The sequence below is a fragment of the Aotus nancymaae genome, unplaced genomic scaffold, assembly GCF_030222135.1.
Source record: "Aotus nancymaae isolate 86718 unplaced genomic scaffold, 86718_ANA_hifiasm-v0.15.2.pri h1tg000057l, whole genome shotgun sequence".
NCBI classification, from domain to species: Eukaryota; Metazoa; Chordata; class Mammalia; order Primates; family Aotidae; genus Aotus; species Aotus nancymaae.
The window spans coordinates 59,547,708-59,572,138 of NW_026988471.1; the positions used below are offsets into that span (position 1 = coordinate 59,547,708).

At 42.1% G+C, this 24,431-nt stretch overlaps 1 protein-coding gene and 1 long non-coding RNA gene across 2 annotated transcripts in view; one reads left to right on the top strand and one right to left on the bottom strand.

Moving 5' to 3' along the window:
• The window catches only part of PAPOLG (poly(A) polymerase gamma), a 43,621-nt gene extending 34,273 nt beyond the window's left edge, over positions 1-9,348 (top strand). Inside the window, exons 16-22 of the mRNA XM_012477247.2 lie at positions 3,328-3,449; positions 3,689-3,849; positions 5,168-5,256; positions 5,517-5,737; positions 6,254-6,319; positions 6,508-6,564; positions 7,919-9,348. Of these exons, the coding sequence (XP_012332670.1) occupies positions 3,328-3,449; positions 3,689-3,849; positions 5,168-5,256; positions 5,517-5,737; positions 6,254-6,319; positions 6,508-6,564; positions 7,919-8,017 (815 nt within the window). The 3' untranslated portion in view covers positions 8,018-9,348. The remainder of the gene's footprint in view (positions 1-3,327; positions 3,450-3,688; positions 3,850-5,167; positions 5,257-5,516; positions 5,738-6,253; positions 6,320-6,507; positions 6,565-7,918) is intronic.
• A 5,416-nt stretch (positions 9,349-14,764) lies between these two features.
• Positions 14,765-24,431, bottom strand: part of LOC105734422 (uncharacterized) — an 82,959-nt gene continuing 73,292 nt past the window's right edge. Inside the window, exon 5 of the long non-coding RNA XR_010337939.1 lies at positions 14,765-14,883. This is a non-coding gene — a long non-coding RNA (uncharacterized LOC105734422). The remainder of the gene's footprint in view (positions 14,884-24,431) is intronic.

Below are 24,431 nucleotides of genomic sequence, written 5' to 3' on the forward strand. Positions count from 1 at the left end.
CTCTGGGGTTCAAGCGATTCTCATGCCCCAGCCTCCCAAGTAGCTGGAATTACAGGTCCATGCCACCATGCCTGGCTAATTTTTGTATTTTTAGAAGAGGAGTTTCACCGTGTTGGCCATGCTGGTCTCAAACACCTGACCTCAAGTGATCCACCTGCCTCGGCCTCCCAAAGTGCTGGGATTACAGGCGTGAGCCACCTTGCCCGGCTGAATGTTATATTTTAAAATACAAAGAAAGGAAAGCTCTTTGTGTATAAAACCAGGGTTTGTGACCACAGTCATACAGATGACTTGATTTTTGCCAGGCCCAGTGGCTCACGAGCGCCTGTAATCCTAATACTTTGGGAGACTGAGACAGGTGAACCTCCTGAGCTCAGGAGTTTGAGACCAGCCTGGACAACATGTTGAAACTCATCTTTACAAAAAGTACAAAAAAAATTTACCAGGTATTGTGGCACATGCTTGTGGTCCCAGCTACCTGGGAGGCTGAAGTGGGAGAATTGCTTGAACCCAGAAGGTCAAGGCTCCAGTGAGCCCAGATTGTGCCACTACTCTGTAGTTTGGGTGACAAAGTGAGACCCTGTCTCAAAAAATAAAAAAAGACTTGATTTTTATGGGGTTTGTTTTGTTTGTTTGTTTTAAATAGAGACAGAATTTCGCTATGTTGCCCAGGCTGGTCTCGAACTCCCGGATTCAAGCGATTTGCCCACCTCAGCCTCTCAGAGTGCTGGGATTACAGGTGTCAACCACTGCACCTGGCCAGATTTTTGTTTTTTATATGAAATAAATATCAGTAAGTACAGAATTACTGACTATATTTCAGGATCAATGAAAAGAGTATCTTTCACATCTAGCACTCTAGTCACAACCCTGGAATATCTTAATATATCTGTTATGAATTTAGGATTATTTATCTTAAGAATCTGGAATACAATTAAAATTATTGGTTTGGCTTATCTGGGTTTTCTGAATTCTTTTGAAAGAGCCCTCCTATTATGAAAATGCAGATTCCTGGCCAGGTGCAGTGTCTCACGCCTGTAATCCTAGTACTTTGGGAGGCCGAGGCAAGCAGACCACCTGAGGTCAGCAATTCGAGACCAGCCTGGCCAACGTGGTGAAACCCCATCTCTACTAAAAATACAAAAATTAGCCAGGCGTGGTGGCATATGCCTATAATCCCAGGTACTTGGGAGACTGAGGCAGGAGAATCGCTTGAACCTGGGAGGCAGAGGTTGCAGTGAGCTGAGATCGCACCACTGCACTCCAGCCTGGGCAAGAAGAGCGAAATGCCATCTAAAGAAAAAAACGAGGAGGGAAAAAAATGCAGATTCCTATGCTTCACCTTAGAACCACTAAATCACACTCTGGGGAGGGAACCAAAGAATCTGCATCTTGAACAGGCACCCCTGGTAACTCTTTTATAAGCAATCTGGAATAAAAACATTCACTATAAATGTTTCCATTCTAATTTGGGCTTTATTGTTTTAAAAAGGAGAAGGGACATTGTTTATTATAAATTTATAAAATATTATTTTTCAGATGAAGAAACTTGAAGCCCCAAGAGATTAATAATTTATCACATCTCACAGTAGTTGCTGTGTAAAACAAGCCTCCCATCCCTGTCTTCAGTGGGCTTTTAATCTAATTGGGTATATTTACAATTAAAACATATTAAGAAATTTATGTGGTTATAATAAAATAAATAAAACCCATTTTCTTATAAGGTGTGAAAAACACTAGAATGGGAATCTAGGGCTGTGTGGATTCTGATCCTGGCATTCAGGGCTGTTTAGCCTCCTTTTCTCAACTGTACAATAAGGATGTATTTGTAAAATGGTTCCTGAAGTCTTGTCTTTCTATGATTGTGGTAGCTGCAGTAGTAAATTGTCATAGACAGCTTGAATTGCATCTTGGATATTTGGCATAAGAATTCGCTTAGAAGGCCGGGTACAGTGGCTCACATCTGTAATCCCAGCACTTTGAGAGGCAGAGGTGAGTGGATCTTTTGAGATCAGGAGTTTAAGACCAGCCTGGCCAACATAGTGAAACCCCGTCTCTACGAAAAATCAAAAAAGTAGCTGGGCGTGGTGCTACATGCCTCTAGTCCCAGCTACTTGAGAGGCTGAGGCAGGAGATTGTACCACTGCACTTCAGCCTGGGTAACAAAGCAAGACTCTTGTGTCCAAAAAAAAAAAAAAGAAGTAGACTTGGACAAGTAATTATGAAGAGAGATTGCCTTTTGGGAAAATATTAGAAACAAGATCTGGAACATACCTTTTTTCATACATTTATGTTGTTAATAAAGTTTGATTATGAGAAAGCCTTAGAAGGTGGACATGGAAAAACTAATGGATTCGTGGCCAGCCACGGTGGCTCACGCCTATAATCCCAGCACTTTAGGAGGCCAAGGTGGGCAGATCACCTGAGGTCAGGAGTTTGAGACCAGTCTGACCAACATGGAGAAACCCCATCTCTACAAAAAATCCAAAAAGTAGCTGGGCGTGGTGGCACATGCCTGTAATCCCAGCTACGTGGGAGGCTGGGGCAGGAGAATATCTTGAATACAGGAGGCAGAGGTTGCAGTGAGCCAGGATTGTGCCACTGCACTCCACCCTGGGTGACAGAGCAAGAGTCTGTGTCAAAAAAATAAAAAGAATTAGCTTAGACTTGGACAGGTAATTATGAGGAAAGATTGCCTCTTGGGATAATATCAGAAAACAAGATCTGGAAAATATCTTTTTTTCCATACATTTATTTTGTTAATAAGGTTTAATTATGAGAAAGTCTTAGAAGGTGGACATGGAAAAACTAGTGGATTCATGTCCAGGCACAGTGGCTCACGCCTGTAATCCCAGCATTTTAGAAGGCCAAGGCAGGCCGATCACCTGAGGTCAGGAATTCAAGACCAGCCTGACCAACATGGAGAAACCCCATCTTTACTAAAAATACAAAATTAGCCGGGCATGGTGTGGTGCATGCCTGTAATACCAGCTACTTGGGAGGCTGAAGCAGGAGAATCACTTGAACCCAGGAGGTGGAGGTTGCGGTGAGCCGAGATCGCGCCATTGCACTCCAGCCTGGGCAACAAGAGTGAAACTCCGTCCCAAAAAAAAAAAAAGAGAGAGAGAGAAACTAGTGGATTCATGAATAGGATTGTGATGTGATGGAAATGTATTAAAAATATTTGTTTTGTGAGAGGGTTATGGGTGGGTGGGTGACCGGTAGTGATAGTGGGGAGATAGTAAAGGCATATGCATTTCAGGAAAATTAGGCAGAACCCTTGGTTCAGAAAGAAGTGTCCCGTTTAACGTATTAACATTGTTGCAGTGTACAGACAGGCAAACAATATAAATATGCTAAAGGAGGGAATGAAAATTGAAGCAACTCATGTAAAGAAAAAACAACTTCATCACTACCTTCCTGCAGAAATTCTTCAAAAGAAGAAAAAGGTGAGTTTGTAATCTTAACTTGCCAGTATGGTTTTACTCAGACAAATCTGGGATCAAATTTGCATTCTTACAGCTCCCAAACCTATTGAGAAAAATAAGGAGGATATAGGCAGTTCAATCTAGGACTGAAATCTCATTTTCATTCATCACAAGAGATAATTTGCTTAAATGACCTTCAAAATTGAAACCAGTCTTTATAATTTGCTTTTTGAAATCCTAAAATCGCTTCCTTCTTTCAGCAAAATCTCTCTGATGTCAGTCGAAGCTTGGGCGGACTTCAATCCAAAAGATCGTCTCTGGATAGCAGTTGTCTAGATAGCTCCAGAGACACTGATAATGGAACACCTTTTAATTCTCCAGCATCCAAGTCCGATAGCCCTTCTGTAGGAGAAACGGAAAGGTCTGTCTTACTTCAAATGCGTCCTTTTGGTTTTCTTTTCAGTTCGTTTGAAGATAATGTGAACTTTTCTATACCTCTGCTACTGCCTTTCTTTTTAAATTGTTAAAAGATTTTATTTTACAGGCTGCTGATCAGTTTCTTGTTTAGAAATAATTGTGGTAATCCTGTGGGAGATGGTATAGACTTATGAGCATGTAGGACTAGATAGGTACACGGAAATGTACACATTTTTTGCTTAAATTTTTCTCTTCTTACTGGCTCCTCTGCTTTTTTCCCCCCTTTTATTTCAACGAAATGTTAAAGTACAGGCCTGAGCCAATAGTTGTGGCCAGGCACAGTGGCTGGGGCTTGTAATCCTACAACTTTGAGAGGTCAAGGCAGGCGGATCACTGGAGCCCAGGAGTTGCCAGACCAGCCTGGGCAACATGGCAAAACTCTGTCTATACAAAAAAAAAAAAAAAAAAAAAAAAAAGGCCAGGCACGGTGGCGGTGGTTCATGCCTGTAATCCCAGCACTTCGGCAGGCTGAGGCAGGCAGATCACCTGAGATCAGGAGTTCAAGACCACCCTAGCCAACATGGCAAAACACTGTCTCTACTAAAAATACAAAAATTAGCAGGGCGTGGTGGTGCGCGCTTGTAATCCCAGCTACTTGGGAGGCTGAGGCAGGAGAATCGCTTGAACCCAGGAGGTGGCGGTTACAGTGAGCCGAGATCGTGCCATTGTACTCCAGCCTGGGCAACAAGAGTGAGACTCTGTCTCAAAAAAAAATAATTAGCTCGGCATGGTAGTGCACGCCTATAGTCCCAGCTACGCGGAGGCTGAGATGGGAGAATTGCTTGAGCCCAAAAGGTTGAGGCTGCAGTGAGCCATGTGTTCATGCCACTGCACTCCAGCCTAGGTGACAGAACAGTACCATGTCAGAAAAAAAAAAGAAAGAAGGCAGTTGTAATTGTTATTAGAAGTGTTTTAAATAAGTAATGGGGCCAGGCGTGGTAGCTCCAGCACTTTGGGAGGCTAAGCCAAGAGGATTGCTTGAGCCTCAGGAGTTCAAGACCAGCCTGGGCAACATAGTGGTATCCTGTGTCTACAAGAATAAAAATTTAAAAATCAGCCAGACATGAGGGCACACAGCATATTCCCAGCTACCTGGGAGGCTGAGTGGCAGAGTTACTTGAGCCCAGGAGGTTGAGGCTGCAGTGAGCTGTGATTGTGCCACTACACTCCAACCTGGGCAATAGAGTGAGCCCTTTTCTCAAAAAAGAGGAAAAAAGTACTATTTAAATCATTTATTGATGATAATTTAACACTTTCATTAGGAATAGTGCTGAGCCTACTGCTGTAATTGTGGAGAAGCCACTGAGTGTACCACCAGCCCAAGGACTCTCCATTCCAGTCATTGGTGCAAGTAGGTATCTAAACTTGTATTATTAATAATTCTATTTACAAAAAATTAGCTGGGCATGGTGGCACATGCCCGTAGTCCTAGCTACTTGGGAGGCTAAGGCAGGAGGATCACCTGAGCCTGGGAAGTAGAGGCTGCAGTGAGCCGTGATCAAGCTACTGCCCTCCAGCCTGGGTGATGGGAATGAGAGACCCTGTCTCAAGAAAAGAAGAAAATTATATACATAAATGTTTAATTATTAAAATCCTTTTTTTCCTTTTCAGAAATTGACTCTACAGTAAAAGCTGTGTCACCCACCGCTGTGTGTACCATTCCTACTGTAGTAGGGCGAAATGTCATTCCTAGAATCACAACACCCCACAACCCTACCCAGGGACAACCACATCTGAATGGAATGTCAAATATAACTAAGACTGTTACACCCAAGAGATCCCATTCCCCATCCATAGATGGGACTTCTAAGAGATTGAAAGACATAGAAAAGGTAAAGCTACAACTTTAGTGGTGATTCAGTAGTTAATATTTTTAAACTTAATACTAAAGAAACAATTTTCCATAGCTGTTGGTGTTCTGTTAGCAGTTGACTGAAAAGAATATTTACCCAAACCTTAAAGGAACAGTATTAATTGCTCATCCTAAAATCAAATTACTAATGTGTCTAAAAATTTGAATGATTGGTCTGAGTTTCTCCTTGACTTACGGAAGTCATTATTGATAACGAAATCTCATTTCTTGGCTGTTAATATGCCCTGCTTCCAGTAGGTGGTGGTAAAACTGTATTTGTTAGAATCTGAATTGATTTAACCAAAAAGATCACTCAAACTGTAGACATTAACAGTGGCAGCTGAAGTCAATCTGATTTAAATTATCTTCTCTTACCAACCCATGTTTATAGTAATTTTTATAATAGCCTAACCACTAATTAGTCTTCCAGTCTATATAGATTTGTATGGTTTTTGCAGATACATACTAGCAATTTATTTCAATGTTTATATTTTAGTTTATTCGACTTGAATCAACATTTAAGGACCCTCGCACAGCTGAAGAAAGAAAAAGAAAATCAGTGGTAAATATATTAATAGTGTGCTTCAGAATATTTACTGTAAAGCTCCATGTATCAAGAAAAGTGCCATATTAGAAAGTAGGTCAGACTAGATCTACTGTTAGGTTTTAGTTAGGTTTTATTTTAAGTAGAAATAAGTGTTTGCATATAGGAAAGTTAGTTTTCACTTGTGTTGATTCTTCTGTTTTTAGGATGCCATTGGAGGGGAATCTATGCCTATTCCTACTATTGACACATCTCGCAAAAAGGTAACAGTCTTATTCATAGGTACAGTACATAGGTAAAAACTCATAGGTAATCTACAAGTACAAAAGGCTTATTAAGAGCCTAGCACTGGGAAAAGGAAAGATTTTGTCCCTGTCCTCAAGACTAGCAGTGTAGTTGGGGTTGGGATTGGAGATAGCAAAGTATGTAGTTCTGAATATATGTATCTCAAAAATCTAAAAGGGAATAGTTTAAGGCAACTTTATTATTTAATTAGATTATGTTTACCCTTTGTTTTTTATCTTTAAAGAAGCAGTTGGATGCTTAGCATATTAATTTCTTACCAAGTACCTGGTAGTATATCTCTGTTGTGTACTACTGCTTACTGTCTAAACATAGGTTTGATAATTAGGAACTACATGTATTAATATTTTAGAGGAACCAAATGTAGTGGTATATATAGTAAATACCTTTAAAACATGAGCTAAAAGCCCCTAAATTGTAATTTAAATGTTTATTATTTGAAGAATTACTTTTATGATAATATGTAGTATTATTAAGTATGTTATGCTAAAAAGCAAGTACTCAAAAAGCAGCCTTGTGTAAATCAAAGTCCTTCTCTGAGTTTATAGTGAACAGAATGGCTTATTTTTACCCCTCCCATTAAATAGTAAAGTGCTTCTCATCATCAGCTCTTACCCTGCCAGGTTCTCCACAGTGTAGTAGCTTTTCTAAAGCAAAATAGAATACTCACAGGCTATTTGTTGTAGAATTTAAGCCTGTAACCTAAGATTATTCATACAAAAAATATGAATGTATAATTATGTGATAGTGGAAAAAAGTTTTGAGATGGATATTAAAGTACAAAAGAGTGAAATGACATATGGATTTTTAAATATATCAAGTCTAAAGTGAAAGTTGGCTACACCAAACAATTGCAGCAAAATTGTAATAATATCTGAGACTTGGTTATGTCATTTAAGTCAGTATTGCCCTGTTCTCTATTACTTTGTATATCTCAAATTGTTCATAATTGTTTTAATGCATATGGATATGATACATATACTGGCTTAGCCAAGGTAAAACGAGAGGAGAATTAAGCAGTCATCTCTTGACAAGAAACTAACTGTCCTGATCGTGTACATCTTCACACTCCTGCCACTTCTGACCTTTCTCTTAGCCCTCTGCTTTTCACCTCTGACTGTAAAAAGAAGTCATGCCGAAAGCAGGAGTTCCCTATGAACGCTGGAAGGAAGTATTCATTGCATACTTGACTGTTCAGGAGCTAGAGGGATTGGGAGAAAAACTCAAGAGTTTTTTTGTGAGTGACTTTCTAGCTGGGCCTTTATAATACATATGGTGTGCTTTTCCTTTTTTGTTTCTCTTTCTTTCTAATAGAGACTACCCAGTAAAGAACTACCAGATTCATCATCTCCAGTTCCAGCAAATAACATCCGTGTCATCAAAAATTCCATTCGATTGACCCTTAATCGGTAAAAGCAGTGCCTCCTCTCTTAAGTGAACAAGCAATCATTTAGTGGCATAGATGCAGCCACTGTTTTTTTCAAATAGAAGTGGCTGTCATACATGAAATATGGTGAAAGTTACAGCCTTCAGCCTCATTAACCTTGAAGTGGTTTCTGAACTGTCACACTTTGACCTGCAGATGCTGTAGCATTCTCTTACTGATTGCTACATACACTTCTCTGAGGATCACCTGCTGTCAAATTGCAATCTACAGTATTACAGCTTTGCATTTGGGGGTTTTACTGCCTTAACTTTCAACGCTTGTTATGGGAACCAGTTCTTGGCCACTTGGACACTGATAACAAGTCCTGAACTCCTTTTTTTTTTTTTTTTTTGTGTGTGTGTGTGTGTTGTTTTTTTTTTTTTTTTTTGTCTTATGTTGTAATCATTGTATAGACCTAAAAAAACAGCTGAAAACAAAAAAATTGTCTTGTATCTTCCAAATGTTAACACATTTACTTTAGCATTGAAGCCACTTTGTGAAACCTCAGATAAATGAATGTGAGGTATCTTTTCTGCTTTCCTCATTTGTATAGATGTACTGTCTGTTCTGTTGATTTAAATTATTTTTTTCCAGATTGGCACATGAAATATTTAAACTTTTTTGTGTGCCTTTCTGTCCAAATGTTGCTTAGTTACCAGGGAACATTAGTCCAGTGATTACGTAAGAGTTGGGCACCATAAATTCTCTATATTTTGCCTCCCATGGAGGCCTTTGAAATGCATCTTTATTAAAAATCAAAATATAACCAGGATACTGAAAGTCAGTATATGAATGGTAAAATTGTTACATATCCTATTTCATGCCATTCTTGTTAGTTGACTGGTATTTTTTACTGAGGAGCAACTCATTCCAGCATCAACAATAAGATACCTTTAAGTATGGCAAACTTGTATTTTTGAGGTGTAAAATTAACTTGGCATGATAATTCCTGACCATTATTTACCCCACAACTTCAAATAGTTTCTTCATGGACTAGGCATGCAGAAATAAGCAGTGGATTTTATTGAAACCTTAAAGGCATTTTGAATGACATTGATACCAACCATTAATTGGCTCAGGACCTTTGTAATTTTTATTTAACTATATGAGTTGTCTTTTTTTACGCTGCTTTTTTCAATGCATTTCTTAATATTTTTTAAGTTTCATGAATGCATGCTCAGTTTATTAAAATCCATAACCATGTAATTCTTGTAATATGTTGATTCAGTGTTTTGTAAATGAAGTCGTATGTATTTTCAGAGTATTTTTGTATGTACTGTAAGATACCATGTTTTCAAAGAGAAACCTTTAAAACCTTTATTGTCTCTCCTTAGTCTAATTTTTTAAATATGGATTATGCTTGAATTATATTTAAAATGAAAATGTATAGATTACACAGCCAGGAATGCTAGTATTTATCACCTTCTTCAGATTTCACTCGGCATTTAGTAGGTTCAGTAGGAAAAACCCAAAATGGTACATTGAGTAGTGTGGGGAAGATACCTCGTTGTGTATTTTATAGGACTCATAGGATGCCATCTAGCAGGTGGAGAAATAGCAGTCCATTTTCTCTTGCAAGCCCTTTACTAGAGTTGAAATTCTTGAATTGTCAGAGAGCAGTATCCTCCAGGTTCCACTCCTTGCCCCTTAGGTCTCTGAAATGTAAATTCTGTTTACCTTTATCATGGAAAACATGAAAAGTCTTAGAAGTAAAGAACAGCAGGGAAGAAATGATTGTTCTCTTATTCCCTTTTTATATAGCAGCAAAAGATAAGAATGAAATCACATAACCAAGTTGTAGCTTCCTTGGCAAAGCTGTTGTCTTAGCTGACTCTTTCCTTTATTCAAATGTTTTGGGATTTGTTCTACGAATACTCTATTTGAGCAAAAGTGAATGGTTATGAAAGGACTGAATAATTATCACATGACATCAACCTTTGAAAACTTTGATAAGGAATTTGATTAAATTTTATATACTTGTGTATGCACTTCCGCATTTAATATCTCTTGCTTTTAAATCAGCCTTCAAAGTCTCTTTAGGAATTCCTTCCATATCCATGTTTACTCTGTTATATCAATAGACTCTTTCGAGTGACTAGTAGAATTTTTCTTTAATAAGGAAGCAACAAGTCTAATCTTGTACTATAGCACAGGCATTTCTTTTAGATTAAGGAGCACATTCAACATGTGAATGAGTCAACATTAGAGTCCTCAAAGATAGCATTCTTCAACCTGTTTGGTAACTGAGGAGTTGATAGTGGGGTTTGTCAGAAATGAAATGTTTTCTATCCTGACCAGTAAGTAGAAGTTTCAGTACATTTCGTTAACTTAATGGGAAGCTTCCATTGTACTGGTTCCAAGTAAAAAAGGAGAAGGTATGATCTGAATTTTATGTTATGATCAGAGGCACTAAGTACATGTGTTTGTGGGGTTTTTTGTTTGTTTTGTTTTGAGACAGTTTCGCTCTTGTTGCCCAGACTGGAGTGCAGTGGCGCAATCTCTGCTCACTGCAACCTGGCCTCCTAGGTTCAAGCGATTCTCTCATCTCAGCCTCCCAAGTAGCTGGGATTACAGGTGTCCACCACCACACCCAGCTAATTTTTGTATTTTTAGTAGAGACGGGGTTTCACCATGTTGGCCAGGCTGGTCTTGAACTCCTGACCTCAGGTGATCCACGTGCCTCAGCCAGACATGAGCCACCGTGCTCAGTTGTGTTTGTTTTCAAGTATGAAAAAATACCTAGAAGCATATTTGATAAAGGCAAATAGTCTGTTCTTCAGTATATAGACACATGTTCATTTTCACAAGGGTATTACATTTTAATTTGCTCATTTTTCAGTAAGTAGCCCTTGAGAATATATATGAAAGGAAAACAATTATCTGCTAGCTTAAACCTTAGGGACCTAACCAATTTGAGAGAGATAGAGGTACATGGCTTACAACTTTGTAAAACTGGGGCAAGAGAATGATTTTTTTTTTTTTTGAAAACAGAAGCTCACTCTGTCACCCTGGCTGGAGTGCAGTGGCATGATCTCACCTCATTGCAGCCTCTGCTCCCGGGTTCAAATGATTCTCCTGCTTCAGCCTCCAGATTAGCTGGAATTAACAGGCCTGTGCCATCATGCCTGACTAATTTTTGTATTTTCAGTAGAGACAGGATTTCACCATGTTGGCTAGGGTGATCTCGAATTCCTGACCTCAAGTGATCTGCCTGCCTTGGCCTCCCAGAGTGCTGGGATTACAGGCATAAGCCACTGCTCCAGCCAGGAGAATGAATTTTAAAAGTCTGTGTTTTTAAAATGAGTGCTTTGTTTTAAAGCAGCAATTTAGTAGCATTATTAAAATGCTTACTTTAGTAGCAAGTAAGTAAAGATGGACAATATCAAAATGGGCTAAACTTATTTTCCACTATGTTCCACACCTTTGAAATAAGAATTCCTAACTTGAGAATCATGAACAACCCTCAGATAATTCTTTGTAATTGTGTATAAGAAGTTCTAGTTTACATTCATCTTTCTGGGGGAGAAGTGTATAGTTTAGATCAGCTTCTCGAAGTGGTTCATTACCCCAAAAAAAAGTATGGAAGTTGTGGTTAGGAGACACCAGGATTGAATAATCCTGGAATATTATATAATTTCCTCCCTTTGATTTTGCTGTGATATATTACTGAAAATGTGCTGTGACTTCTAACTAGTAAAATGGGCTGATGAGGGACTCTGGAATTCCAAATTTCAAAGTTTATAACTTAAGATGAAACCGTAAAGTCCTCAGCATTTAGAAGAATGCTTAATCTCAGATTTACAGATGTCCTCATGATAACTTAGATTCATTAACAGGATCAAACTTGAGTTCAACAATTTCAACCCAATGTTATCAGAGTACATTAGTTTAGAATGATCATTAGAAATGGTAGAAAATAGAATAAATTATTAAAGATCCCAAAATGTTGAGTTCTGTAGCATGAAACCTCTCTTGCTCCTCCATGTTTGTAGTTCAGGCCAGAACAAACTAAACAGACCAATAAATACAAAAGCTTTAGTTAAAAAAAATAATAGTAACTTGTATAAATTATAATTGTACATGTGTTTACATAACCTATTAAATCGTCCAAAACTTAGAATTTAAATAGCAAATAGTACAGATGATGGAAGAAAGCTAGTCTCAATAATGGTAATTTTTGTTTAATTGTATTCCCAAATTCTTTTTTTTTTTTTTTTTTTTTTTAAATGAGATGGAGTCTTGCTCTGTCACCCAGCCTGGAGTGCAGTGGCACAATCTTGGCTTATTGCAACCTCCACTTCCTAGGTGCAGGCGATTCTCCTACCTCAGCCTCCCAAGTAGCTGGGACTATAGGCGCCTTGGGACTATAGGCGTCTGCCACCACCCCCGGCTAATTTTTGCATTTTTGTAGAGATGGGGTTTCACCACGTTGGCCAGGCTGGTATCAAACTCCTGACCTCAAGTGATGCACCCACCTTGGCATCCCAAAATGCTGGGATTACAGGCTTGAGTGACCATGCCCAGCCTCTGTTTTTTCTGAAACAACTTTTCGGATATACTTTTATATTTGAATTAGTTGAACATAAGATGATCATCAAGCTTGCTATAGTTTTTAAGCTATTGCTACATTTGAACAAAAAGACCCATGTACTTATCCTAGAAAGTACTTAGGATACCTTTGAGATTAATGGTGCTATATCACCCCACAGTGCTTTGTAAAATGAATGCAGCTGCTGTTCCATTCTAGCTAGCTGTTTGTGTCGTTCATATTAATTTACCCTGCCTTTTATTTGGATTGTCTTATTTCTTAGTTGTACACATGCACCTCATTATTTGCCTGGAATAAGTAATCAAATAAACTTGCTTTGATAAATAGGTGATGATTGAGTGATGTTATTTGGGACTAACTCAAAAGTACCAGAAGTGTTTACTTAGTTACCTTTTCAGTGACAAACAATTTTGTCATTTACCACTTAGATTCTTTGGTAGATGATGGTATCCACTACCCACTTAGTATGAAAGCAAAGCTCAGACTTAATTTGCATCACACAGAATCATTTATTAAACACTTATCAGCAAGCAATGGTACAACAGTTTATATAATCTGCTCTATAAGCTTAATGGAGTGTCCCAGCTTTCAGTCCCTTTTGGTAATCTGACCACCCTTTCATGAAAGGACCACTGGAGGTGTCTGTCAGGCACTGGGGGCAAAATTCTGTCACCCTTCTGATCAGGATCAGGCAGAGTCCTTTGTACTAATAATGGCTGGACACAGGATCAAGCTCTGGGTACTATCCATACAAGTACAGGTTACAGGGCTGGTTACATTATAATGGACAGTGACTAGTTTTTAGGCAATCCATGTACTGAATTCACAAGAGCTTGTGTCTGCATCATTAACATTACTAGCAAGTTGTTCATTGCACCAATGGAAACACATTTAACATTTATTAAGCTAATTGGCAAAGTCTGTATTGATTGAGCTGTGGATAACAAGGGCTTCTAGTAGTCACTTGTGAAATGTGGGCTTCCTGATTGAATTCCTAGCTGACCATCTCTGGAGTGTAAATTTCTGATTGGGACAACTCACTGCTCCTTGGATATAACATACTAACACAATTACCACGCTGTGATAAAATTTTTTTTAAAGTCAACATCATAACAGGTTCTTTGTGGATCCAAATACGTTACAGCACTAAAGACAAAAATAAAATGTACTGGGGCTGGGCACAGTGGCTCATGCCTGTAATTCCAGCATGTTGGGAGGCTGAGGCGGGTGGATCATTTGAGGTCAGGAGTTCAAGACCAGCTTGGCCAACATGGTGAAACCCTGTCTCTACTAAAAATATGAAAATCAGCCGGGTGGTAGTGGCAGGCACCTGTAATCCCAGCTACTCAGGAGGCCAAGGCAGGAGAATCGCTTGAGCCTGGGATTAGCAGAGGTGGCAGTGAGCCAAGATTGTACTGCTGCACTCCAGTCTGGGCAATATTGGACCAGGCGTGGTGGTTCACGTCTGTAATCCCAGCACATTGGGAGGCCAGGGCAGGTGGATCACCTGAGCTCAGGAGTTCAAGACCAGCCTGGCCATCATGGTGGAACCCCATCTCTACTGAAAATACAAAATTAGCTGGGTGTGGTGTTGCACACCTGTAATCCCAGCTACTACAGAGGCTGAGACAGGAGAACCACTTGAACCCGGGAGGTGGAGGCTGCAATGAGCCCAGAACACACCACTGCACTCCAGCCTGGGCAAGACAGAGTGAGACTCCATCTCCAAAAATAAATAAATAAAGGTATTGCTTTTTAATCCCCTAGCCTAAAAACCATCTTTCAAACCATATAATCCAGCCAAATTGTTTTAATGGATAGTGTTTAAAAATCCATGCTTCTGGTCCTTCCTTGCCAAACTTTGATTACTGACATTTTTGGCTTACTGCTACCTACAGACTTCCATGACACCCTGGCCAGAGTCTACCTTTTCAGTATGTTACAAGTATGTTTTAACATTTAAATTATTATGACCTGTGTAATACTCAGTTTACCTGTTTGTTTCCCCTGACAAGGTTGTAGGTTTGAGAAAAATGACTTCCAGCCAAACACAGTGGCTCATGCCCATAATCCCAGCACTTTGGAAGACCAAGGAGGGAATATCGCTTGAAGCCAGGAGCTGAAACCAGCCTGGCCAACAGAGTGTTTCTACAAATAAAATTAACCCGATGTGGTGGTGCTTACCTGTAGTCCCAGCTACTTGAGAGGCTGAGGTGGGCAGATTGCTGGAGCCCAGCAGGTCAAGGCTGCAGTGAGCTATGATCACACTGCTCCACTCCAGCCTGGATGACAGAGACTCCATGTCTTTAAAAAAAAAAAAAAACAGTGACCTTTATTCAAGAATCTTTATGTAGTGAATACCCAGAAAACATTGAAGTGGAAAACACATGAGTCCTTGTCTGGTTTTGGGAGTGGGGTTGTTTTGTTTTTAAATTTAAACAGTATTATCTTAAAGAGAAGCCCATTGAAGGAACGAAGATGCAAGAAGGCAAACGAAACTTGAGGCCATTAAGACACATTTTCTAAGCTGGGCACGGTGGCTTACGCCTGTAATCCCAGCACTTTGGGAGGTCAAGGCAGGTGGATCACCTGAGATCAGGAGTTAGAGACCAGCCTAGCCAACATGGCAAAGCAAAACCCTGTCTCTACTAAAAATACAAAAATTAACCTGGCATGGTCGTGTGCACCTGAAATCCCAGCTACTCAAGAGGCTAAGGCAGGAGAATTGCTTGAACCCAAGAGGCAGAGGTTGCAGTGAGCTGAGATGGCTCCACTATACTCCAGCCTGGGCAACAGAGAAAGACTGTCTCACAAAAAAAAAAAAAAAAGACATGTTTTTCAAATTTAGACTGTAACCCTTATTAAGAAATACATTTTATATTGCAAGCCAGCACATATACCATATATACATGAATATGTGTGTAAATAAATGTATATATACACATAAAATTAAAACCACAAAACAATGTTTTCCTTACTATCTGTGATAAAGATTATTTCCTTTTTTTAAGTGCTGTGATTTCACTAAGGTGATTTTACAAACTGTCTTGAGTTATCACCTGCAGTTTGAAATACACTGCATTAGAAGTTCCCAAAAGTTCATCTCAAACTTAGTCATCTTTCTTTTTTCTGTCTGTTCTGTACTGCAGACTGTTAAAGCAAACACTTTTGTAAAGCATGGTATTATGAAAGAAGTGGGAAAAGTAGATGAAGTATAGATAATCCTTTGTCCCAAGGAAAAATTCTTACCTAAAAAACATTTGCGTCAATCAACAATAAAGAAAAAAAATGTAAAAGCCAAAAGTGGCCAGGCTCAGTGGTTCACACCTGTAATCCCAGCACTTTGGGAGGCCAAGGCAGACAAATCACAGATCAGGAGTTGCAGACCAGTCTGGCCAACACGGTGAAACCCTGTCTCCACTAAAAATACAAAAATAATTAGCCGGGCATGGTGGCGGGTGCCTATAGTCCCAGCTACTTGGGAGGCTGAGGCAGGAGAATTGTTTGAACCCAGAAGGGAGAGGTTGCAATCAGCCAAGATCACGCCACTGCACTCCAGCCTGGGCAACAGAGCAAGAATCTGGCTCAAAAATAAATAAACAAATAAAAATAAGCCAAAAGCATGAATTGGGACATTTGGAAAGTATTCATCTTAGTATTAGTTAACTTCAGCGGGCCAAGAAATGGAAAGATGCTCAGAGAGTGGACTGGGGTAAACTCAAGGATGACAAGGATATCTTACTAACAAAGATGTGCACAATTGAGATGCACAAACCACTCATTTAGAAAATGTGATTGTGTACACCACTCTCTTATATAATATCCCAACATGGTCCAGAAACTCAAGGATACTGGACTGCAGTTCTACATCTCACTTAAAAAAAAAAATAGAGAGAATTTGGGAATGATGTGACCTTGTACAATTAAACAAAAATTACCATTATTGAGACTGGCTTTCTTCCATCATCTGCACTATTTGCCTCTATGACCAATTTAAATTCTGAGCTTTTAGAATTTAAAACCCTAACCCTAACCTTAATATTTACTTAGCATTTACAATGCTTAATGTTTACTAAGCATTTATAATGTGTCTTTTAAAACATTATGGTACTTAATCTTAGCACTATTTTTAATAGCACTGTTATTAGTTTACAGGTGATGAAACTGAGGTTTAGAAGAATTACATGACTGGCTTCAAATTGCATAATTCAACTATTAAGTGGCAGACTCAAAGGCCAAGTGTTCAACTCCATCTCCTATTTATGAAAGAAGTTAGGTGGAGATGTGTGCATCAAATTCCCACCATCCTATGTCATTCCATGGGATCTGGAACTTTTGAGAAGAGCCTCGCCAGTGGCAACAATGGTCATTTGTGTCAGGCTGCAGGAGCACTGTACCAGAGAGCCCAGTTCTAGCCTGGCTCTGTCACGTGCATCTGTGTAACTTTAACTGACACTTAACTCCCGATGCTTTGTTTTCTTCCACCTGAAACAGGTACCCTTCAAACCTCACAGGGTAGTTATAACATGAAAATATTCCAAAAGATCAGCAAGGGTTTTCAAATAGGGAGGACAGACAGTTAATCTCCCAATATAATAGCTATTTAGCATTCCTTACCCATCAGGCCAGAAAGACAAAGGGATCCAGGAGGAATATCTCCAAGAAGAAAAAAAGAAAGAAAAAATGAAAGCTTATCTGATATGCTTGATCACAGTGAGAAGATATTAATGATTCTGTCAAAGAGCTTGAAAATAACCAAGTAAAATTTTTTAAATGATACATATTCCAGAGAAATCCAAAAGCTGAATAAAAGGAAATGTAACTACAGCATTCACATGGTGTCACAGGATCCTTCAGGTGTCGCTTTTCCTGCAGGAAACCTCTGTGGCTGGTGGCGCCTTTGCCCAAGTCTTGCTTGGGCCTGCTGGGCTCATTCCGGCCACTCAGCCTGGCAGGCTGCACTCGGCTTGCACTACCAGCCTGGATCCCATGCCTGCCAAGGGCAAGCCAAGCATGAAGCAGTGAGGGGTGTGTGGGCGTGTGGGCAATTGAGCACAAGGGTCTGGCCACTGAGCACAGCAAAGCACACCGGCTGCTGTGGTGGGGCAGGCAGCTCCAGGCACCCACTCCATGCAAGCCTGCGACTGGATCAGATGCACTACAAGTGGCTTCCACCTGTGTCTGGATGAAGGCAATGCAGTGGTGCCCAAAAGCTTGGAGAGGCCACAGACTGCAGAGCCCCAAAGAGGATGGTCACAGTCTTCGCTCAGAGAGCCTCTAGGTCTGGGCTCCCCAAAGGGCCATAGCTCCTTTCTCTTGTCACCCACAACATGGTGAGTGTGAGGGGGTGTGTTTTAGCCCTGTTTGTGTTACAGCTCTTTCAGTCCAGCCATTCGGCGGGTCCCAAGTTCTTATCCCCCATCCAGGAAGAATGAGGTATGTGGACAACTGGAGGATGAGCAAGGCAGAGAGGAGCTTTATTGAGCCACCTCTCAGGAGACCTGAAACGTGTAGCTCCTTTCCTCAGGCAGGTCACCCCAACAGGTGTCCAACTCTCAATAGAGAGGAAACCCAGACCTGAAGTTGGTAGCTCCTTTCCACAGGCAGGTCATGCGAATGGGTGTCCAGCTCTCAATAGAGAGGGGACCTGGAGTGGATAGCTCCTTTCTGCTGGCAGCTCATGCTGACGAGTAGAGACCTGAAGTGGCAAGCTCCTTCCTGCACCTGGTAGTCCCAACATCTGCCTGAGTCTGTCTAAGCCCCAGGTTTTTATGGACTCAGAAGGAGGAAGTATGTGCTGCTTGGTGTATGGGTGGCCCCAGAAAAAGCACCATAAGTTTCCACTCTGGGCCGCAGATTCCATCTGGAACTGGCACCCCAGCCCCCTTCCCTGGCTTGAAGCCGGGGCTTCACTAGGCACCTGCCCGTTTGCACCCAGGAGCCTGTCTGCCTCCTGCCTCCATCAATCATGTCATCCATGGTGCCCAGGCTGTTCCTGCCAAGGGGCGCCTGCAAGCCTGTACCTAGCTGCCCTCATCCCCTTGGCCCCCTCCTGTGCTCCTCAGTGCCCAAAGTCTGGAGGGGCTGAGGCAGCAGGGGGCTGAGGCAGCAGGGGGCTGGTATGTCCGTGTCACTCTGAGCACACGCACACCCAGCCGGCTTGTGACAGCACCCAGGCTTGGCCACAACTTTGCTCTGCTCTGGAATGGGCACCGGAGCAGGGAAAGGCCAGGCAGCAGGAGCATGCATGTCCAAGCTTGTCGGGGAAGAGGGGCTTCCTGGGCCTTGGAGAGCATAGGGATGCCTGGATCCACAGCCATGACTGGGTGGCTGCAGCTCCGCCCAGGAGCGTCAGGCTCCTGCCCCACCTATTCAGAAGTGGGCAGGGCTCCCGCCTGTTCCAGTCTCCTGCTGGCTTTGTGGCACACGCAGCCCTGGCTGCACCTTCCCTGCTGTAGCTGGTGTCTTCGCAGCCGCCGCTCCAGATGGGCCTCTGCTGCCATCAATGGATTGGCTGTGAATGTTCACATAGTCTTTACAAGTAGAGAACAGAGAATATTGAACTTGGCAAAAATTGTAACTATATTGAGAAGAATGGGGGAGGGAGGTAGGACAGGGTATGAGAGTGAAATCCTCATCTTCAGTGGTAGTGAGTAGAAAATATCTAAGACAAAAATCCAGAATAATACAAGCAAGTTATTTAGGAATTTGTAAGTAATCAGTAGGAGAAAAGTCTTAAAATGATGAAAATGGTTGCCTCTAGGGAGCAGATATCAAGAATGAGAAGTAGGAAAGCAGAGGACTTTTGTTTTTTTTTTTTTTTTACAAAATAAGACTTGTATAAGATTTTGACTTTTTTTTTTTTTTTTTTTTTAAAGGAGTCTCATTCTGTTGCCAGGTTGGCGTGCAGTGGCGCAATCTTGGCTCACTGCAACCACCACCTCCTGGGTTCAAGCAATTCTTCTGCCTCCGCCTCCTGAGTAGCTGGGATTACAGGCATGCATCACCACTCCCAGCAAATTTTTGTATTTTTAGTAGAGACGGAGTTTCACCATGTTGGCCAGGCTGGTCTTGAACTCCTGACCTCAGGTGATCTGCCCACCTCGGCCTCCCAAAGTGCCAGGATTACAGGTGTGAGCCACCACACCCGGACATACTTTTTGACTTCTAAACTAATATATCCACTATCTAACCAGTAGGGGGTAGGAGAATGTTGTAGACTTTGAAGCAGGCAGACCTAGGCAGATACCTCAGCTACATCTCTTACCACTTGTGAGACCTTGGACAAATTGCCTAACCTTTTGGTTCAAGGTTACTAATTTATAAAGTGGGAATCTCAAAACTTACCTCATATGACAAGAAGTGAAGTGTTTAAGAGGCTCTGTAGTCCAATGGCCTAGTCTCAGTTGCCAGCTCTAGCACTTACTCACTGACTATGCAAAATAGTGGAAGTTAATGCCTCAGTCCCTCAGTTTTCTCTTCTGAAAAAATGGTGATGATAATAGCAGAAGCTACCCCCAAAGAGTTGCTAAATGGTTTAAAAGAGGCAATCCAAAAGTTCCTAGTATACAGTGGAGTTCAAGAGATCATTTTGAGGCATGATGAGTCACATGAAATAGCATACGTCATACACTATGCAGGTGCTTGACCCACAATTTTTAGGCATCCCTTCTAAAAATACATCACAAGAATCAAGGAAGAAGGCCAGCATTTGTCTCTCCTGCCAGAATGAGGAAAAGATCTCCACCTCCTACGCAGTAGTATGAAAATACATGGCCCTTGCCTTGTCACCAAGTCCTTCTCCAAGTATACGTCTCAAAACAGTTTTATTTGGAGAAATGTATAGAATTCATTGAATTCTTATAAAGTCTCCCTGAGGGCCAGGCCCAGTGGCTTATGCCTGTAATCTGAACACACTGGGAGGCCAAGGAGAGAGGATCACTTTAAGCCAGGAGTTCAAGACCAGCCTGGGCAACACAGTGAGAGCCCTGTCCTACAAAAGAAAACATCAGCCAAGCACGGTGGTATGTGCCTGTAGTCCCAGCTACTTGGGAGGTTGAGGCAGGAGGTTTGCTTGAGCCCAAGAATTGGAGGTTACAGTGAGCTATGATTGTGCCACCACATTCCAGCCTAGGAAATTTAGTGAGATCCTGTCTCTGGCCAAAAAAAAGAAAGAAAAAGTTTCACTGAGCACTTCAGTTCACTTAAGGTTATAATAGGGCCAGGCATGGTGGCTCATACCTGTAATTCTAACACTTTGGGAGGCCAAGGCAGGTGGATCACTTGAGCCTAGGAGTTCAACATTAGCCTGTGCAACATAGGAAGACCCTGTCTCAACAAATAATTTAAAAAACTGTAACTCGATCAAGACAGTTGCAGGTGGGCAAAAAAAAAAAAAAGAAAGAAAAAAATTAGCTAGCCAGGCATGGCAGCACGTGCCTGTGGTCCCAGCTTCTCGGGAGGATGAGGCAGGAGAATCACCTGAGCCTAAGAGGTTGAGGCTGCAGTGAGCCGTGATCACACTACTGCATTCCAGCCTGGGCAACAGTGAGACCTTGTCTCAAAAAAACAACAACAACAAAAGATTATAACATTAAACTGAGATGAAAATGCTTATCAAGCTCATCTCTGCCAGCCCAGGACTCCTGGAATACCTGGCAGAGTGCACCACCAATGTGTAATAAATGTTCTACCACATAAACAGTCATCCTAATTTCAGCTCTGACTAGATCTAAAAAGTGGGCCACACGTGGAGAGATGGCCACAGGAATGATCTAAAGCCACACCCACACCTAATGCAACTGTATCTCATTACTCCCACCTCTCCTGGAGTGAGACAAAACTGTCTAACCCAGATCCCAAGTCACTTCCTGCCAGGGCTTCTCAGCAGTTAAAAGAACTTCTATGTGCAGGTTCTTTCCAAATAGATTCGTTTCTTGAAACTCACAAGAACTCAAACACCAGAAAAAAGGGGATTTCTGAAAGCCACCCACTAGGATGGCAACTGGTACTTGGTAGTTTCAAATATTAAGAAAAGAAAAAGAATTGGCGTTGATTAGGCAGTATCTAATCTCCCTAAGCACAGGAAGTGAAGGCGATTGAGTCTGATTTGCAGGAGGCCCTGAGGTTGCACAAAGCAATCCCTCCTCTAGCATGGCCCACTCACTGCCTGCTGAGAAGCCTGCTTTGCCTGCCTCCAGCTGAGCACACTAGAGGGAAAGCACCATTAAATTCCCTGTGAGCTCTTTAACCAATTAGCTGCACCAAGATCACCAGGTGAAGGGCGTGGGGAAAGACAGAAGATGCTATGGGTTTGACAAGATTAAATTGAAGGGGCCTGTGGGACATGGCTATTGATTCCATAAATGTTTATCGAGACCCTAGCATCCACCTGGCATTGAGCTAGGCACCCAGAGCATAAACAAATATTAAACCTGTCCCTACACTGAAGGACCCCTCAGACTGGTGGAAAGTTAGGGGACAAACATCTCGGTTATGCTCGCTTTTGGGAGCACTGCAGAGGGATCCCTTAATTCTGCCTTGGTCAGGGATGGTGTTGGGGAAGAACAACCCCAGAGCTGAATGCTGTAGGCCAATCAGGAGTTTTCCAGGCAAAAGTTGGGGGAGGTGGAAGGCTGGAAAGGTTTTGGAAACTGGATATTGTAATAGGGCTGTGTGAAAGGCGCATTGGTTGCATTTGGGGAAAAGGTATGAGGTTGGAATATAGGTAGAGTCCACTTCCCACGGACAAGAGGGAGAGGGAAAGACAGAGGCATGGAGACGGTAAGGAGGCTCCTGCTGTGATCTAAGAGATGGGGAGAGTAAACTGAAGTAACATAAAGGAACACGGTGCAAACTTTGGAGGTAGAAAGGATGGGATCTGCTGACAAACTGTATTCATGGGAGAGTGGAGGAGAGTGCCCACTTCCTTGAATTGGAAGGCTGACTGTACTGTCATTAATCAATTCTGAAATAGCAGGGGAGGGCTGGGGGAGAGGGCTCCTGAATTTAGTTTTGGGGGTGTTGAATCGGAGCTGCCTCATGGCCATCCACGTGGAGATGTACAGTAGGCCATGGGAAATATTGGTCTGGTGCCCAGGAGCGTGGCCTTGGCTGGATGTCCAGTCTTCACAGTCTGACAGTCATCTTTATGGATATTTGTTATGGGGGAACCTGGGTTCCTAGCCTCCCCACACCCATTGCAAGAACTCCAGGCCACTCTGGGCTTTGCCCTGTCCAAGCAGGAGGGGTGGCTTACCTGATCGGTCGGCTTGGGGAAGAACTGAGCATTGCGGCCACACCCCATGGCTCCTCCCTTTTACGTTCTTCCGGCCCTGCGCAGTGGCTTTGCTGTGCCTGTGGGTGGCCTCCACTGTGAAGAGGCTCTGCTTGGAGCACACTTGGAGCCACTGTTTCCAATGAGCTCTATTAGTAATAAGGCAAATGTTTTGTACTCCGTCTGTGTCCTAAACTCACAAGAGAGAGAAGAGAGTGTCGTGTATTGAAGCCCACTGCTCGGCTCCCAACAGTATTAATTTGTGTGGGTTGGTTTGTTTTTTGGAACAGGGTCTCAGTCTCTTGCCCAGACTAGATGGAGTGCAGTGGTGTGATCTCGGCTCACTGTAGTGTTGACCTCCTGGGCTCAAGCAATCCTCCTCCTGCCTCAGCCTTACAAGTAGCTGAGACTATGCCCAGCTTATTTTTTAAAAAATTTTTTGTAGAGTTGGGGGTCTCCCTATGTTGCCCCAGCTGGTCTCAAACTCCTGGCCTCAATGATCCTCCCGCTTCAGCCTCCCTAAGTGTTGGGATTACAGGTGTGAGCCACCATGCCAGGCTAATTCGTGGTTTTTTTTTTTTGCAGTTTTCCCTCCTCTACATTCTAAGCTGGTGGCCAAGCCTAGTTCCTTTCCTGAGATGTTTTTGCAGGGTAAAGAACAGATACGGTTGTCTTTGTTTGATGTTCATGGGGTGGGGACTTTGAGAGCTGCAAGAAGAGAGAGAGAAGAGAGTACCCCTGAGATTGGGAGAGAGGAAATAACAGGTTCCAGCAACTATTGTTGTTGCTGTGAATCTTAGCCCTCTGGACGTGGGTGCTGCTCCATGTCAGGTGACAAGTCCTCAAAGAGGGTGTTTGATCTTTGTAGTTAGGAAGGCTGGACCCCAGGCCTGGGAGCATTCACTTTGCCAAAGATTCCTTTGCTCTAAGCAGCAAGGCTATTAGACCTCAAGGGACAATGCAGTCAGACCAGGGAGCACCTCAGCAGTGATCAGCATGAGCCAAAGACCAATGCCTTTGCCTAGCAAGACCTCCCAGGAAGAGCCGACTTTGACACATCCCTGGATAGAATGTGGGACATTCAGCAATTACTGAGATTCATTTCCTGTCCGCTCAGTAGAAGAGGGGGCTCAATATCAGATTGAAATTGGTTTAAACAAAGTGAAGAAGTATGTCATGGCTGGGTGCAGTGGCTCACACCTATAATCCCAGCACTTTGGGAGGCTGAGATGAGTGGATTACCTGAGGTCAGGAGTTTGAGACCAACCTGGCCAACATGGTGAAATCCCATCTCTACTAAAAATATAGAAATTAGCCGAGCGTGGTAGCTCACACCTGTAGTCCCAGCTACTCAGGAGGGCAAGGCAGGAGAATTGCTCGAACCTGGGAGGCGGAGATTGCAGTGAGCCAAGATCGCACCACTGCATTCCTGCCTGAGTGACTGAGCAAGGCTCCATCTCAAAAAAATAAAAACAAAAGTGTGTTACTTCTTTCACATGTGAGTTGGAAGACTAAAATTCACAGCTTCACAGCAGCAACAATAGTTATCAGAATATTGAGGTGCTGGGAGTACGGG